The sequence below is a fragment of the Diadema antillarum genome, unplaced genomic scaffold (genome assembly GCF_040938485.1).
Source record: "Diadema antillarum isolate AM-2024a unplaced genomic scaffold, OU_Dant_1.0 scf00000025, whole genome shotgun sequence".
Lineage (NCBI taxonomy): Eukaryota > Metazoa > Echinodermata > Echinoidea > Diadematoida > Diadematidae > Diadema > Diadema antillarum.
This window is the reverse complement of record NW_027270914.1, coordinates 3,040,967-3,058,627: the sequence shown is the minus strand read 5'-3', so window position 1 is coordinate 3,058,627 and position 17,661 is coordinate 3,040,967. Positions and strand designations below refer to the sequence as shown.

The window sequence follows — 17,661 nt, the reverse complement described above, 5'->3', positions numbered from 1 at the left end:
TTGCTCCGTCGCCCAATGGTACATTGACACACAGGTGTATCATTTGTGTGAGTTAAAATGTCTAAAATTGTCTCATTTCAATAAGAACGCTACCAGAATTCATTGGATTTTTTTATGTTCTATAATGAAACCCAACTAGCTCAAGGTGTCACATTTAACTCATGAGTTGAACACCTATGTGTGGCTGAGGAGAATGAAAAGATAAATCAGTTCTGTAACATATCAAAGGACAAACGGCATTGCAAACACTGAGCATGAAGATTTATATTTGATGTGATTCCATGAAATATTACATATTGCATTAAATCGTCCTTTTGACAGCCGTATTGTATTGATACATAAATAGATATAAAGATAGATAGATAGACAGATAGATAGATAGATAGATAGATAGATAGATAGACAGATACACTGTGTGTGCATGGTATTTAGCTTTATAGGGCTACGGAAAACCACAAAAACAAAGTTAATGGCTAACGAGTTGCATAGTACAGTATCGACATAGAACCTTGGTGATAGATCATAAAACGTATGTACTGATAGGCGCTAGGCAGCCACGAAGAGCAATTCTGAATCAATACATAAGATATAATAGCATGGGATGTAATGTAAACTGCACTTAGATCAGAATCGAAATAGAAGAAGAGTTTGTTTGCAAAAACCGATAAGTGCATATTTGCCAAATGGAGATATTTGCGATTAAATGTCAAGAAATACAAAGAGAATAATAAGAAAATTATTGCTTCTTTTGACCATAACTTCAAAATGTACCTTTATATGTAGTGACCAATGTATCATTTAAAAGGTATTGTTTTGTACTTTATGACAGAAATCGTACTTCAAAATCTTCAAAAATGGACTTATCGGTTTTTGCAAACAAACTCTTCAGATGCTGGATAGTGCACGGTAGCCGGTATCACATTGACTTTACTCATTGGAGCTGCAAAAAAAGGGGCAAACTTCATAATGAATGCAATTTGCTAAATGTGTAGACACCAAAGAAAGCAAATTTAGGCACCAGCAAAAACACTGGGACATCAGCTCGCCATGGAATAATCGTGTCATGCCGCCGAGGTTTTATGCAGAGCAAATTCATGCGCATCTGCACAATGGCAGACATTCTGGAGCTTTCGCAAGCACGACGCGGCCGGTAGTTGAGCGTGCCGTGTGCAGAATTTGCTTCTGCGCATGTTCAAATCCGAAAAAAAAATAATAATCCAGTCCCGGGGAAAACGAGAATGGTTCTCGGCCTATAAAGCGTCCGTTCCCTATGTTGGGGATAACAGAGCAGACAATCAACAATCTTGTCGGTACGGTTGCGTCCTCACCGAAAAGCGAAACTGGGTAGAAATGGGGATGGGAGTCCGAATGCGGGGACCGTCACAGCTGACTGCTTCCGCGTACTCTCGGTCTTCCTGTCGGTCGTGTAGCGAAAGCTCCCTTTTCGATGGCAAGACAGATACAAGTAGTACATAATGAGCTACACATTTGCATCGGCTGATGACTTGCATGTTTGCTACGACCAACCCACCAAGGTTAGTCTCATGCCAAGTCTTCGAAAGGTATTTTCCCTGGTACCAGGGATATCGCGGCTCGACAATCCTTCCAAACTACTCATGGGATTATTCTTTCAATGATGAATGTATTGAATACACAACAAACCTGTCTGAAACATTGCGAACAGCTTTGGTATTAATGAAATAGCAACTAACTGGTATTATTCTTAATAATACACAATACAAACTTACACCTAACTAAAGCAAATGATTAATTATTCATAAAGAAGCAGGCAAGATAAAATGGGATCCGAAAAAATATATGATCAGTAAAAAAGCGATTATATTCCATAATGTCAGCACAAAGAAAAAGCTTTCTATTTATACGTTTCTTTGACATAAATTACAATGTCATAGTTTTTGAAAGAGATGAAAATCAAGTGGTTCTCTCGAAAAGATGTGACTCAGTTTCCCTTCGATAGGTTTTGTGAGGAAAAATCGTCTTTATTTTCGGTGGTGAAAAAGTGAAGGCAAGCCACTTCAAAGACAAATTAATAAGACATGTTGAAATATTAATATTGCCAATAAAGCTTTTGTGTTCCAGAACTGCAAAATCAATTTTCACTTCCCCAAATACAAAACACCCCGAAATCGATATCTAATAAAGAGCATTACTTCCTCCGTTATTTACCAGACTTGACTTGAGTTTTTACTTAATTTTTCTTCACATTTGTACAGCAGCACAGAAATGAAACTTAGAAAATTTTCAAATTGGCAAACTCTGAAAAATCCAGTCAACAAATGGCAAAACATGGCTGTCACTGAAAGCCAATAGTAACTGGTGCGTAGGCGCAGATTTTCTAATTGTTTTGATTTTTCTCAAGTGGATTCTTTCCCGGAATCATAATCATTTGGATTACTTTGGAGTAGACCCGCTACCCCAGTGCTCCGTCTACTTCCTTCCCGGTTAGAGAGTCCTCGTCTACTTCCTTCCCGGTCAGAGAGTCCTCGTCTACTTCCTGCCAGGTCAGACAGTCGTGACCTCTGACCCCGAGTGTCAGCCCTCTGCCCCTTCTTCCTCCTGTTCCTGCTCCTCATCTTCGTCCTCGGGAGAGGTGTCGCCTGTGGTCTCGCCAAAGAGCTCCTTGCCTCCCGAGTCGCCCACGGAGGAGAAATCAGGCGTCTTGACGTCTCTTCCTTTCAGTCGGAGCGTGACGACGTCGGAAGAATCTCTCAAGCCGAAGACAATGAGCTGGCCGTCCATGACGACTTCGACACACGAGATGCGAAGATCCGGGGTAAACATGGCCAGCTGCGAGGCGTGGTCGAGATCCCAGAGCGTAATATCACCCGAGACGACCACGGCCCGCGAACCACCATCGATCATGAAGATCCGTGAGCTGGTGGTGAACTGGAGGGACTGTGCCGACGTGTGCAGCCGGCGAAGCGTGCTGCGACCTCGTTGGATGTCCCACACCTTCAGCTGGTGCCGCTCGTTGCCGAAAAGCACCCGGGATGCAGTCGCGTTCATGCCGATACAGCATACATTCGATTCCTTCTTGAGTCGCTTCCGCACCTCGCCCTTGTGCAGGTTCCACACGGTGATGTAGCTCACCTTGTCACTATCGTCGTAGGTGGCGTGAGCCACATACTTGCCTTCCGGGGAAAGTGCAGCAACGTAGAGATAGAGCATGGAGTTCGGGTTCTCCACAGTCTGTACATGCTGCTGAGTCTGCACATCGAACACACAGAGGTGATGTGCGAAGTAGGAGCAGACGAGAACGCGCTCGTCTGCGCTCATCAAGAACTGCTGGATGGCATTCTCTTTCTCCTTTCTCATATCCTCCAATCGCTTCTTCTCCTTCTCCAGCTCCTTCTCTTTCCTCTTCTGTCGATCCGCGTGTGTCTCAGATCTGAGGAGGAACAATAAAGGATTGACAAAGCCATGGTTATCAAGTAGTGCACGATCTTGAATGCGCATAAGGTGATTGTACGCACGGGTTATGCTTGGATATTTAGATGACAATTAGGGAGAAAAACACGCTTGATGAGTTCATCATGTTCTATTATCTTCAGTAGTCCATGAGAAAGCATTGACCATTCGTTTAGAGTAAGTGAAATAGTTCTCAAACACTTGTTCCCCGTGAAAGAACCAATACAGTGATAATGAATGTCACGTCATGTCATCGATGAATGTCATCGCAAAGTCTCATGCAGGCCTACTGTATGGTACATAAGCCAGTTAACGCAAAACGCAAACGTTTCACATCTTATGTGATTCCATACAGTGGTTCTCGTGATAATCATGTTTTGTTTCGTTTTCTGAAAACCAGTATCATCCAGCAGCTATTTTGCTGAACATCGACGATGTTATTTCTTATACCAACAAGATTTAGGTGATTAACATTTTAGAACATTGTATTTATAATTCTATATCAATGTGTTAATGAAAGAATTTTCAAGAAAACCAAGAAAATGGACCATCTTCATAACGCTTCTTAACTTATATTTTCATAACCAAGGTTACACATGAAATGCATGACGAACCAAAAGTTTCCACTAGACTATTTGCGTATCAGGGCAATTACTTCCTGCTAATATTTGTTAGTGATAAGGTAAGAGTAAAGATTAGGGTTAGGGTTAAGTTTAGGGTTAGACTTTAGGTTAGGGTTAGGATTAGGTTCAGGATTAGGATTATGGTTAGGATCAGGGGAAGGGTCCGGGGCAATTGCCCAGGGGGTAATTGCCCTGGACCCTTCTACAGCTCAGTCAGTGGAGCACCGGGCTAGCATCCGGAGGTCTCGGGTTCGAATCCCGTTGGAATCCCATTATCTTTGCTTATTTGTCCACTAATAAATTATATTCATTTTTGGTCAGTTTCCTTCTGTTTGCGTTTAAATCATTTTTTATGATACAGGGCCTAAGTCAAATTTGGACAAAACACCATTTCATTTTGTATGTTTGATTTCCTTCTGTTCATTAAAGCCAGTCTGCAAAATGGTGTTGAATTTCGCCTGAATCCTTGAGGGAGATCTATTCTTAGATCGGCTGATCGTAATTCAGGATAAATTGCTACATTATCATCCCATCCATTGCTAGGCCCTATCATACCGTATATATAGTTACGAGGTATACGATTATGGAATTATGAAATCAACCATGACTATCGCACTCATGTACGTAGTGAGTCTGTCAGACAGCCATGACAGCAACGTTTAAGAGCTAATTTACGCAAATGACAGTGAAATAAAACCCATTAGGTAATGGGCAATTTATTATGTAACAGGAAATTAGTACACTAATGCGGGAGGGAAAGGGACAGTCACATAATTCATCGCGAAAGAAAGGGGAAAAAAGTACTTGTTTACCTCCGTTCCCATGGCGACATGTTGGCCGTGTTTTGCCGCATAAGCTTGGTCCGTAGCTCCTCCTCCTCCTTCTTCATTTGCGCGCGGTCCGTGCGGAAGTTTTTCTTGATGCGGAACTTGATGTGGCCTGACACCAGATTCCAGGCGATGAAATGGTCGCGAGTCTCCGAGAGTCTGTTAAACATACAACATGTAGGACGACGATGATGATAATGAAAGTTTTGGTTTTGCAGGTGGAGGTAATGGGGAGCTTTAGATTTTCGCGACGGGAACGTTCAGAAGGGAAAAAAAAACTGTTCTGAGCATGAGCAGGACAAAGTCGATCTATTTATAGCTCGCGTCGTTTGAGTTTTCGCTACGCGTTCTATGCTAATTTTACGTCCGCTCAATTCACGACGTAGAGAGCTACTTGATGCACCAATCATGATATGGTGGCGCCATTTTATTTTCATAGGTTGCATCCAAGTGTAATCTAAAGCTACTTTTCAACACGACGTAGGGAAGTTGAGAACGTCCAGCGCAAGCGTCGTCTCAAACGTCCGCGCTGTAATCTAAAGCTCCCTTATAGCTCCATGGTATAACTGATAACATCTTATGTCAATGAGATTCATCATGGGACAAAACTGATAACATCCATCATAACATCATGATAAAGATGAATGGTACTGATGATGACAACATTGATATTATTGTTAATAATAATATTAATAATAACAGTAATAATGATGGTAATAATGATAATGACAATAATAATAATGGTAATAATAATAATAATAATAATAATATCAATTACATAAAAAAACAGAAATGATAATGATACCAATAGTTATCATGATAAAACTGATAAAAATGATGATGATGATGATGATAATAAGAATGATAACAAAAATTACTGCTATGGTTACTATCCACAGACTATCGACTGCTAAGGCAATGCACTGTATCCTCATTGCCTAGTCCTTGCTAAAGACTTGAAGCAGGCGATTCCTTGGTTTCTTGCTTATAAGCATCAAGTGCTCTACTAGCGGTGATGTTACACAAATCAAGTCAAATCTAATCAAGATGATATCAATTATGATATTAACAACGTTGAAATAATAATGACTTCACAATGAAAGCAAATCAATTACAGAGACTTTAAATAATGCTTATGCACGGTCCTTCTACAGAAGGTAGGGGGCGAGAAAACGTAAGCACCATTTAAGTGCAAATTAATGTGTCGGAAATGTGTGATAATCATAGTCATAATGCAAATTAATGTGTCGGAAATGTGTGATAATCAGTATTATTGCAAATTAATGTGTCGGAAATGTGTGATAATCATAATTTGTATTGACATAAAATACTAGTACCCGAGGAGAAGTTCGCCGTCCAGTAGGCGGTACTCGTGGGCTGGGGACGGCACGATGAAGACCCCAGTCAACTTTCGCACGTACTTCTTGGTGCCAAGGTCGTAGATGAAAACTGTCTGGAACACCTGTTGAAACGATAGGGGGCGGCATTTCATTAGTTTGATGACGAAGATGCCTGCGCTTTGTTCGTGCGTGTACATGTTAGCATGTGTACACGGCGGCAAGACCGAATGCTTTGAGGGAGGAAGATCATTCGAGGCTAAACCAAGAGTTGCATGTGCTTAGTTAGGTAAGTCATCTGAAACTTAGTGAGCTCATGATATTTGTAATTCACAGGCAAACGTGACATCGTTGAGTTGAAGGAAGCATACGATACTTTGGGAGTGATCTGATGAATGGATCTTTTGGGGAAAAAGGCATTGGAACCGTTTGCAATAAAAAATATATTTCTGATATTGTTTCTTTCCCTTTTCTTCTGTGTCACTGTGTTTTCTCTCTTGACAAAGTATTTTGCAAACCACGTTCTTCTTGAAATACACAGATTGGTACACGGCAAAGCTAGATAAATAAAGCTTAGGGTGCTTACAGGACACTCTAGATGAAAATGTCGTAATGCATTCACAAGGCAAACTCTTTTCTTTTCTTCCCTCTTTATCGACTTTTTTGAATCATTATGGTAGTATTTTGTAGTAGAAAACAATCGTAGTAACGGCAGTATACGCCTTTTCTTGTTGCAGTCAGATTATCATTGTTACTCTTGATAATATCCTCATTGACTATTTTTGTTGGCAGTAGTAAATGCAGTAGTAGTAACATAAAATTATCATCATTATCATCATCAAATTTAATTCGTGTTTAAAGTGAGCATTTTTGAAAGAATATTGTCTCAAATATTGCCACTGTAATGTCCGGTTGTCGTTGTTTGGTTTAGGGCTTTGTTTTTTTGTTTTGTTTTTCCTGTGTTTACTAGCTTACCTGAGTGGGATTTTCGCTGACGCTCGACATGCCCAGCTCGGAAAGGATGACGACGCGGTTGTTGCGCACGAGCACGATGTCGTGCTGGTCCGTCAGCCCGCGCTCGATGCGCACGGCGCTGCCGGCGCATTTCCCTTTCACGACGTTCCAGACGCTGAGCGGGCCGTTGTTGACTGTCTTGGCCACGACGTAGCGGGCGTTGTCTATCATGGGAACCAGCCCGCTTATCCCGTGACCCTTAACCTTGCTGCTTGACTCGTTCCGCTCGTTCACCTTCTTGCTGATGTTCCACATGCGAAGGGATTTGTTGTTCTTGGAAGCCGTCAGGCAGTACATGAGGTCCATACAGGCACCCAGGCGAGAGAGCTGGTATTGTGTGCGAAAACGCGAAAGATAGTAATCTACTTTGCAGTTTCACCTACATAACATCTCGGGACACGATGGACTACAGTCTATTATCTTTCACCTTCAAAACATTTTTCTTAACGCTATTCCTTTTCACTAATTTTGCTTATATTGTCCTGCATGCCACCACAACCTTGGATATTGTGTAAACATGAAGGTACTCAATATTTGCAGTTGTAAAAAGAATGCTTTGAGAACCTGAAAATGTTGAGTGACCTTTTTGGTTAGTTTAATTTACCCTAAGTCTACTCGATATTCCTCATTGTTATAAATTAGTTCATTCACATGGGTGAGGTGGATATTTTGCTTATAAATCTCTGACTACAGACAGTAGTTTCTCCTTTTGTAGGCGTACGGTGTTGCCTACATCTGAATATCAAAACATTGTCATTTCAATACTCAGAAAACATCAGCGAGCTTTGGATCTGTCACGCGAACGCTAAGACTACGTTGACTAGGCTAGGGTTCTGCACATGCACGAGAGAGCAAGCCGTTTCCGTCGCCATACCCGGGAGGCTGCGTCGTCTTAGCGTTCGCGTCGCAGATCTAAAGGCTCGCAAATGAGACTATTCAGAGGGCACTGAAAGAAAAAGATCATCTGGCTTACTTCCTGGGACCTTTAAGAGATCGATCAAGAGCTCTGACACATTAGTCTTTCAAAGTGATTCCTCAATAATATCTCAAAAAAAAATCATGCAGTGATCTTACGGCAATCCCTGAGAGACCGTTGAAAGAATTTGAAAGATATTTGAAAGACTAGTCTAGACCCTTAAGAGCTCGTTTTGATATCGCTGAAAGACTTCCGTCAGAGAGTTGAAAGACTATATTCTTAAAAGACTGCAGAAAGACTATTCTGAATCCTTTCAGGAAATTTCTGGAGACTACGGAGACCACGAAATTCACTGAAAGATCACGGAGGAATCATAATAAAAAACTGAGAGACCATTAAAAGCGCACTGAAAGATCATTAATCAATGATCTTTCAGTGCTTGTTTCAGAGGTCTTGTCCTATATGGAATGAGGCAGTTTGGTAGCATAGGCTTACGTGCGCGTGTTTGGCGAGGTGCTTGTGGTCCTCCGTTTCGAGATTCCATACGGCCAGAGTGGTGGTGTTTGTGTGCGCGTTGGGGCACAATGATACAGCGTGCGATCCCTGACGGTTCACCAACAACTCATTCACCACGTCTGACGTACAACCTGAACAGAAAAAATACGTGATAACTCTTAAAGTCAACCCTTTTTTTAATTGGAACGAAATAAAGTCGAAACAAGAAGATGCGACAAAATATATCAACCTCTTAAATCTGAAAGGAAATGGAAAGAAATATTTAACGTTATATTTAAAGTCAGACTTGATCAATCATCATACAATGTTCCCTACAGATCTACCCTGAATCAAAGACTGCATTATTTTCAATATAAAATTCTGCACAGAAATATTGGTGTGAATGGATTACTTTTTGCAATGGGAATCTCTAACGCAGACCTCTGTACGTTTTATTCGAGCTCCACAGAAACAATTCCACATTTTGTCTTGGGAACACGATGATAGACAATATATCTATTTCTTAAATACAGCAAATTATGTTACAGAATCAAACTCAAATCACGAGAGGTACATCTATACTGGGTTCTACAGAAAACCTAAAGTGTTACAATGGAAATCTCTAACGCAGACCTGTGTACGTTTCATTCGAGCTCCACAGACACAATTCCACATTTTGTCTTAGGAATACGATGATAGACAATATATCTATTTCTTAAATACAGCAAATTATGTTACAGAATCAAACTTAAATTACGAGAAGTACTTTTATACTTAGTTCTACAGAAAACCTAAAGCGTTACAATGTGGTTTATTTGTATACAAAGTACTTTATATTTTCTGCCAGAAATAAAAAATACTCATTACAGTTTCGCCAATTTTGTCAATTTTTAAAACAAGCGAAGAAAGTAGATGATTAGGCTTACATGTCTGAACAAAAAAGACTGTTCGTAGTTGCCTGTCAAATTGTATGACTTGTTTTTATGTATCATGTGACATTTATTTGTACCTGAATGTTGATAAGTATACAAAATGGACTACGTTACTGGCATTTCTTTTTGAGAATAGCATGGATACAAATTCTTTTTTCTTTGATTTTTTGACGCCATTTTGTATCAATTTATCTATTCTTGCATTATCTCACGCTTCGAGAGATACAGTATTTCATTTGTCAACAGTCAATCGCAGTAATGACAGATTTTGCTCTCTGATCGGTCTGTATCTGATCTGACTGAACCCCATCGCCATCCTATCGACAGTGACTATGTACCTTGCACGGCCCGGAGGTAGGCGCCGTTCTTGATGTCGAAGAGTCCGAGTCGGTGAATCTCGGTCGCCTTCTGGAAGAGGTAGCGGCAGGCGACCACGTAGTAGTCCTTCGACACACCCAGCGCAGTGATCGATGCCGACGCCTTGGGCGCGGGAAGCGAGTGAACCTGTTGGAACGACGTCGGTCGTGAAATTCTCAAGTCAAAGTTCTCGGAGGACATTAGTGCAGTTACATCGTATTCGATTGATAAGTGCATAGGGAATTGATATTTCTGCAAGACAAAGCTAATGACTTTTGGGGCAACATTAACGGATCATTATTCATTTGAGTCACACTTGGAGGACCTGGCTTTAACACAAGTTTTATAGGTCTGCAGCAACGCTCCTGACTTCGTTAGTGTATGGGCAATACCACAGCAAACGCTACAGAGAAAAATTGATAGCTACCTGTCATCCCCTGTAGCTGTAAACAGAAGCACCTTCACGGCCACGACCTGCAGTTTTCGAAGTACTTCCAGCACGGCAATGGAGTCGCGTTAGATAAAATGAACGCACACTAAATTTCATAACTGCTTGTAATAGCACTTCGCAGATGCAGGTCTACATCGGGTTAATGATGCTGACTTTACTAACCTTGTTCCCGGTTCTGGCGTTGACGACGCTTGCCGCACTGCTGCTGCGAAACGCATACAAGACCCGATCGCCGTTGGCGCTGAAGGACGCGCAGAGCGAGCCGTCCTTGTGGATGGCCGTCCCACCGATATCCACCTCCTGCTGAAGTTGAACAGCGCCCTCAGATAGGATCCACGTGCGCATCACGTTGGAACCCGAGAAGAACGCCACCACCAGCTCGTCCTGCTCTCCGGCCGCCGTGACCACCGGCGGGTCAATGTACTGGCGGACCGACAGGAGGCACGTGCCGCGGTCGAAGTCCAGGAACTGGATGCAGCTGGACTCCACAGTCACGGCTATGGTGTCCGCCAAACACAAACGGAGACTCGAGATCTGGAAAAATTAAGGAATAAAGAATAAATGAAGGACGGAACAAGTATACAGATATAATGTCGTATAAGGTCGTTTTTGAAGCCATTCATGATAAAATAAGGGTTTTGTCGATGGTGCTAATGCCTCCGCGTATGCCGTCCTAATTGTCCCCTTATTCTCACTGACACCTATAGGTAGGCTGTCCTGTCAGCTGAAAGCCTTTTTATCCACATTCTTCACTCTGTTCTATCAAGGGTAATGGTCTCGACCTTGTCTGTTGCGCCAAAAGATTGCTATCCACATGACTTGTCTATTTCAGTTTTCCGTTTACCAGGGGAAAGTCAGAACACGAACACGTCCCGGACCCGTCCCAGACCAGCGATTTTACGGCAACCAATGACGCGACCTGTCTCAAAATCGAGACGAAAGTTAAATTCTCTACGGACCAATGTAAGATTCTGGTACTGGATATCCTGCAGAACAAGTTTGTGGACATACGTAAACGGTAACAATTAACCATTTTAACGTGCAAATAGGAACGCCGCTGCAAAACATGACAACACGAACCTCTTTCCCCACTCCTTCGATGGTCTTGACGACTTTCCTGTTCTTCAGATCCCAGAGCTTCACGGTGCCGTCTCGTGAGGCCGTGGCGGCAACGCCCACGGTGACCCGGGATGCCGTCACCGCCGTGATGACCTCCACGTGGCCGGCGAGCAGGTCGTACAGGACCCCGCCGGGCTGAGCCAGGCAGGTCACGGATGGGACCAGGGCCGGGATAGACGACCGCTGGGCTTGGCTCAGCATGTTGGCCACGGTCGGGTACTTCTTCGGGTCACCGATGGACATGGGTTTATCATTGGTCACTATGCCGAGGAGCCTTCCCACCAGCTGGGAGGCCAGCTGGGTGGGGTCCTAAGAACAAAGAGGACAGCAAACCGAGATGGAATACCATAGTAAATCATGATCAAACTCAATTAATAAACACTGATTCAGAAAATCTAAAATCACTTGAAGTTGTTCACTTGAAATAACAGTCCCTAATAAAACATAATTATGACAAAATCAAGGGGGATATGCACGATGGGTATAATGGAGGGATAGCGGACCGGGGGTGGGTTGTAAGTAGGGGATGCACTTCTTTGGGTCTCAAGAAAAAAAAAGCACCCATGACTTCCCAAAAGTTCTCCCTTATAATCACTGACCCTTGACCCAGTGAGACGTACCCCTACCTTAACAAGCGTTCCCCAGGTCCTGTATAAAAACACTTCGGCCAACGACCATTCCTGCATCGCGATGTCGGTTCGGCGGCACTGCTTACTGTACTTACACTTTACGGCTCACAGCATTTTGGTAGATAAAATCAGAAACCCTATAAGAGATGACTCGTACAATGCTTGTATCTGGAATCATTGCCAGACTTTTATGCAAACTCGCACAACAAGGAAAGTAATTATGGGGAACAAAGTAAACAAAAGGAACTAGGGAAAGTATTGGAAATTGTAGCAAGTAACGGTCGACTCCAGTCGATGGTATATCCATTGTATCCCCACGCTCTCGGTTTTTTTTTTTTTTTTTTTTTTTTTTTTAATAATGATATTAAAGTACATTTAAAATGCGCTGTATCTATTATTATACTGATACTTTAAGTGTGATAGAGGATGGTAAGAATTTTGCAATTGGTCACGATACCTTAGTCAGCGCAGTGGACGACAGATGGAGTGTGTCACACAGTAGACGCAGCTCCAGGTCATTGGGGTAGACGGTGAGGGCGCTCTGCACGTCGTCCAGAACTTGACGCAGGGAGGTGGCGCGCAGCTTGGCCAGTGTCCACTCGTAGTTCACGAGGACCTCGGACTTGAGCGCCTCTAGCTGGTTGGCGTGCAGGAAGTGGTGGGGAAGCTCGTTCAGCTTCCGCATGTTGTATACTTTGAGAGGCGCCCCTGGTGGGATGAAGTAGGAGGGTTGCTAAGATACACCTAACAGGTTTTTATTTCTTTTCCACAATGATTAAAGGAACACTGCGATTGAAATGGAGAAAACCTCTCTCATCTAAATCGGCCCTTCATGATAAACACGTCAATCGATTGTTTAACTTGAAATGCTATCAGACAGTTCTTGCTTCCACTCATTTAAGTTAATAATTCGAGCTCACGTGATGACAGCTGGCATGACGTCATAATGGGAACTCCTAGTACTGTATGTCGACGGGTTCTCGAATCGATACGTACATGGGTAAAACGATGTGATGCATAAACTCACAACGTCAAGATTATGGAGCATCTACTCTGCGACGACGTGCTAACCGAAATGTGCTAATAATGCTATCAGTCGTTTTAACACCAATCTCTCATATTTTTTTTTTTCAGTAATGTTTTTGATGTGCACTGGGGGAAAAAAAAGAAATGAGACCACTTTCAATTCATCTGCAGCCCAGGGTAGTGGTATTATAGTATGATATGTCATAATCATTGCATGACATCACAGGTTTGTATCCCTTATCTCTCACAATTTGAAAGCATTGCACATTGGACACAGAGATACTGACGAAGGCAGCTTCACACTGGCATGGGGCAAAATAGTCATCTATTCAAATAATAGGGTTTAATGAAAACATAAGAAAATCAAACCACGTCCTCAAGTTGGAGTTTAATCGCCCGAATGTTTTTTTTTTTTCCTCTACACTTTTTCCTGCAAGTTACAACGTCGTTTTACACACAAAAGCAGTATTATCCATTAGCAGTAGATAAGTTTCGGTTCGCATTCTTGTCAAAAGTAGTAATATGTATCAATCTCTGTGTTACATGGGGTATGAAGCCTGGAAGATCATTCGTGCTGACTTGAGCTGCCATTAACGAATTTACAATGGCGTATAACTTGTTCTTACAATGCAACACCTCATCAATATTTTCGCACATATAATTTACTTTGAAAAAGCAATAATATTAGGTCTTTTAGCACGCAAAAGCGATAGAAATCTTGTTAGTAGACCTAAACTTACCCCTCCTGTGGTATCCAACTTTATAGAGAGGCAACAGCCAAGCATGTAAAACGAAGAGAAAACCGGCAAATGTCAAACAATCGAGCACTTGCAGAAAAGCAAACAGCAGGTGAGAATAATACATGGAGAAGCGAGTGTGGGTCGATCATAAAGCATAGTCCGCACTCACACCCGAAAGATAAGAGCGGTTTAGGCCGAATCAACTCAGTAATGTGAGTTTAGAAATTCAAATGCGCTGGATGTTAGTGGAAGAATATATGATCCTCTGTCCGCTTGGACCACGTTAAAACTGCTTCAGTCTCAAGAGCAAAGCAAAGTTGAATTCTAATGCCACTTCACATCTGAAAGGAAACACGGTTAAAAAAAAACTGTGTGCTGGTTGTTGTTGTTGTTGTTGTTTTGGGGGTCAGTTTTTTAATGTGAAGTCGTCGGTAGCATAATATAGACCCCTAACTAACGTTGTTTTCTGGGTAGCTCTTCTCGCGCTTTTATTTTTCGAGTGTGAATGGGCTTATTGGAATAATAACGGAAAATTCCTATACTTACAGAATGCTACAATGAACACAGGAGTAAACGTGGGAATTCTGTGTGTCCATTAAGTATTTATGAAGAAAATAGTGAAATTACTGAAGCGAAATATTGATGATTATAAAGCGAAAATCACTGCAACAAAGCATTGGGATTTTTGATGGATACAAGGTAGGGGATAGTCAATGTATGTTATTGATAGTTTCCAGAGGAAATCACATGCATTTAGATAATGTATTCACTGCAGATTGGGCATATGGGAAGTTAATATTATTGCATGCAAGCAATAACGTCATGTTAATAATTCTCTCAGACTTGTGCATTGTGTTAATTGCTCAAAATAGAACAACTATACTACAATGAAACTCGACTATATGTGTTACGCAATTGAGGAATAAGATAGGGTATATTTTTCGATACAATTGAAAGAATGTTTGCTGTTTCACTCTGCACTTGCTGGAGTTGGGGGTTCGAGATCATGAGGTATATTTTCTTTTCTTTTGCCCTTAATTTTGTTGTACCTGATGGTTTAACGAGAGAGAGCATAAGGGGCTGGGGGTCGACGAAGCGATCAGCCCCGCTCTCGTTGCCTGGATACGGTTTCTTGCGATCCGCCCACGTCCCCATAAAATACTCGGCCATGGCACTGTGGTAAGAGGGCGCCCTGTCCTTTTGATTCAGGTATCTACAGAAAGAAACCGATAAACTGAATGCATAAATTCTCTTCTTAACAAAACAACGACATCGATTCTACAAGGGTAGTGTCTTCCAAACGGCGCATTAGAAAATTTTCGCCTTACAGCTAACTGAACAGTACAAGACACACATCAAAGAGATAACTAAAAATCAACTTAGCGGCAAGGCTCTTCACAGGACTCGGCAATGTCCGAACAAGCGGAAATTACAAACTTCAGTCACTTTTTTTTTTTGTAGCACGATCGAAGGTGTCATGATCTTTACAATAACACTACACTGAATAAATGGCAGAGAAGAAAGATAATTCGACAAAAAAAAAGTTGAGTCTGTAAGCTCTAAGTCCAAACAAAGAAACATTTTAATCAAACTTTAATTCGAAAAGGAATGATAACAGCTTTTATCACCTTGTCTACACAAAACATTTAGCAGAAACTGACAAAAAAGGGAGGAGTCCCACCTATCAGTGGCCGCCTCCTTGAATTGCTGATCCGCCCATCTCCACACCCACACGCCGTCCACCTTCCACACCCGGAAGTACTTTCGCATGTCCGCCTTGAGCCGACACCAGAGGGCGGGCGGCAACCGGCGGAGGGAGGGGGAGTGGCGGGCAGCGATGTCGTTCATGGCGTGTTCGTCGCAGGAGAGCAGATCGGTGAGCTCCGACCACGAGAGCCCGCTCCGAGCGGCTGTGAGGTAGCCGAGAGCCCGCCTCACCAACGGCTCGCCGTGTTTGCTCTCTAGAGATGCTAAGATTCCTGTAAGTAGTGGAAATAGGGCAAATGGAAGTAAACACTGCCTGCATTACAATATTACGGAGAGCATTACACATACTAATTAATATTGAATAACTCGGAATGACTTTAAAGGTACACCGGAACCCGGGACTAATGAGGGCGCTGCTGGTTGGAGTGACGATCGCCGCTATCTTTATTACTAAGATCGAAGATGTAAAGCTATATACTTACAGGCCAATCAACGCAGGTCACGTATTTGCGCCTAAGGCTAGTACAATCTGTTAGAAAGGAAACTTTGTGACCATAATCACAGTTGGTGAGCAACGCGTGAAATTAGGGAGCTTTAGATTTTTGCGACGGGGACGGTCAGAGGGAAAACAGTTATCTGAGCATGCGCAAAAACGCGCGTTGAATCGATTTATTTATAGCTTGCGTAGTCTAAGTTTTTTCACTACGCGTTCTGGCAGTGGTTCTGGGTTATTTTTACGTCCGCTCGATTCATAACGTTGAGAGCTACTTCATGCACCGATCATATGGGGGCGCCATTTTATCTTTTATAGGTTGCGTCTCAACGTAATCTAAAGCTACTTTTCAACACGACGCAGAGAGAGAGAAGATCGTCCATCGCAATCATCGTCTCAAACGTCCGCGCCGCAAATCTAAAGCTCCCTATTACTAGCATGGAAGTCTGTGACGCACATGAAATATCGGCATGGAGCTCTGCCCTGAAAACCGGGTTGCGCGCTCGGGTGGTCTACAGACTAAAAATCGAGACGTCCAGAATTTGACCTTTGGAGCATGCACGCGTGACCTACCATTGATCATCTTCCGGAGGTCACTCGCAAGGTGAACACCCTTCTTCTCCGTGTAGCTCTTCCACTTCACCGCCTCGTCGCACGCCAGGCGCAGATAGAGCGGATTCGAATTCTCCTCCATTGCCTTCATCAGAGCTTGGTGCTGGTCATCCGTTAGGCGGCGCCCTGCTCGCCCGATCAGATAATGCGCTATGTATCTTGCCTCTGATTGGCTCAGCTCGGGCACGGTGTAGAAATCGGCGTTAGGACATTGTTTCTGTATGTCACATTGGAAATAGAATCGATTGGAATGATTGACGACACAATACACCATAGAGCTGCTCATTACACATACACATACTTGAAGGCCCTGTGGCATAAAGGATTCACAATCAAGGTTCAAATCCTATCAAACACCGTCGTGTCAAAAATTCACATTCTTGCATGAGGTGCTTTTCATTACTACGATCCTATTGACTGAAACGTAGATAGGGCCTACGACTGTGTGTTTTTTTTTATCGTTATCACCATTTTTGTTCATTATTATCATCACATCATACAATGTAGATGCCTTCCTAATATCCACCGAAGAAAAAGACTCTTGCCAAACTCGACTTGAATAGAGTGAAAGCCGTAGATTTGAACGTAACTCAAGAAAGGCTTAAGATAAAAGACACACGTGTACGGCTTATGTGAATAAATAATTGTCTCGTCACAATCATATCGTTTGACTATTCATAATTATGGCTGGGTCTGGGGGTAAGAGTGCGTGTTGGCACGTTCATGTTACAATTGACCTGTAATATTTTCTTGTTTTTATATTGTAAAACTGTGTTATACAAAGAAGAAAATTGTTATAATACTGTCTTTTATCAACCAAACTTTCATACCTTGTTATTGCTCTCAATATGAGATGTGAATTTCGATGAAAACTCAATAAAAATTGAGATAAATGCGTACATCTTAGGCAGGGATATAACTCTATTAATGACTGGTAAAATTCGCAAAGTACAG

The 17,661-nt window shown here is 42.4% G+C and overlaps 1 protein-coding gene across 1 annotated transcript in view; it reads right to left on the bottom strand.

Annotated features, from left to right (window-relative positions):
* Window positions 1-1,794: 1,794 nt before the first annotated feature.
* Window positions 1,795-17,661, bottom strand: part of LOC139734051 (uncharacterized) — a 52,358-nt gene continuing 36,491 nt past the window's right edge. The window contains exons 18-29 of the mRNA XM_071644870.1: window positions 16,669-16,924; window positions 15,577-15,874; window positions 14,945-15,108; window positions 12,587-12,837; window positions 11,462-11,809; window positions 10,544-10,915; window positions 9,912-10,077; window positions 8,642-8,793; window positions 7,192-7,557; window positions 6,217-6,341; window positions 4,865-5,038; window positions 1,795-3,409 (exon numbers count right to left, since the gene is read on the bottom strand). Of these exons, the coding sequence (XP_071500971.1) occupies window positions 2,554-3,409; window positions 4,865-5,038; window positions 6,217-6,341; window positions 7,192-7,557; window positions 8,642-8,793; window positions 9,912-10,077; window positions 10,544-10,915; window positions 11,462-11,809; window positions 12,587-12,837; window positions 14,945-15,108; window positions 15,577-15,874; window positions 16,669-16,924 (3,528 nt within the window). The 3' untranslated portion in view covers window positions 1,795-2,553. The remainder of the gene's footprint in view (window positions 3,410-4,864; window positions 5,039-6,216; window positions 6,342-7,191; window positions 7,558-8,641; window positions 8,794-9,911; window positions 10,078-10,543; window positions 10,916-11,461; window positions 11,810-12,586; window positions 12,838-14,944; window positions 15,109-15,576; window positions 15,875-16,668; window positions 16,925-17,661) is intronic.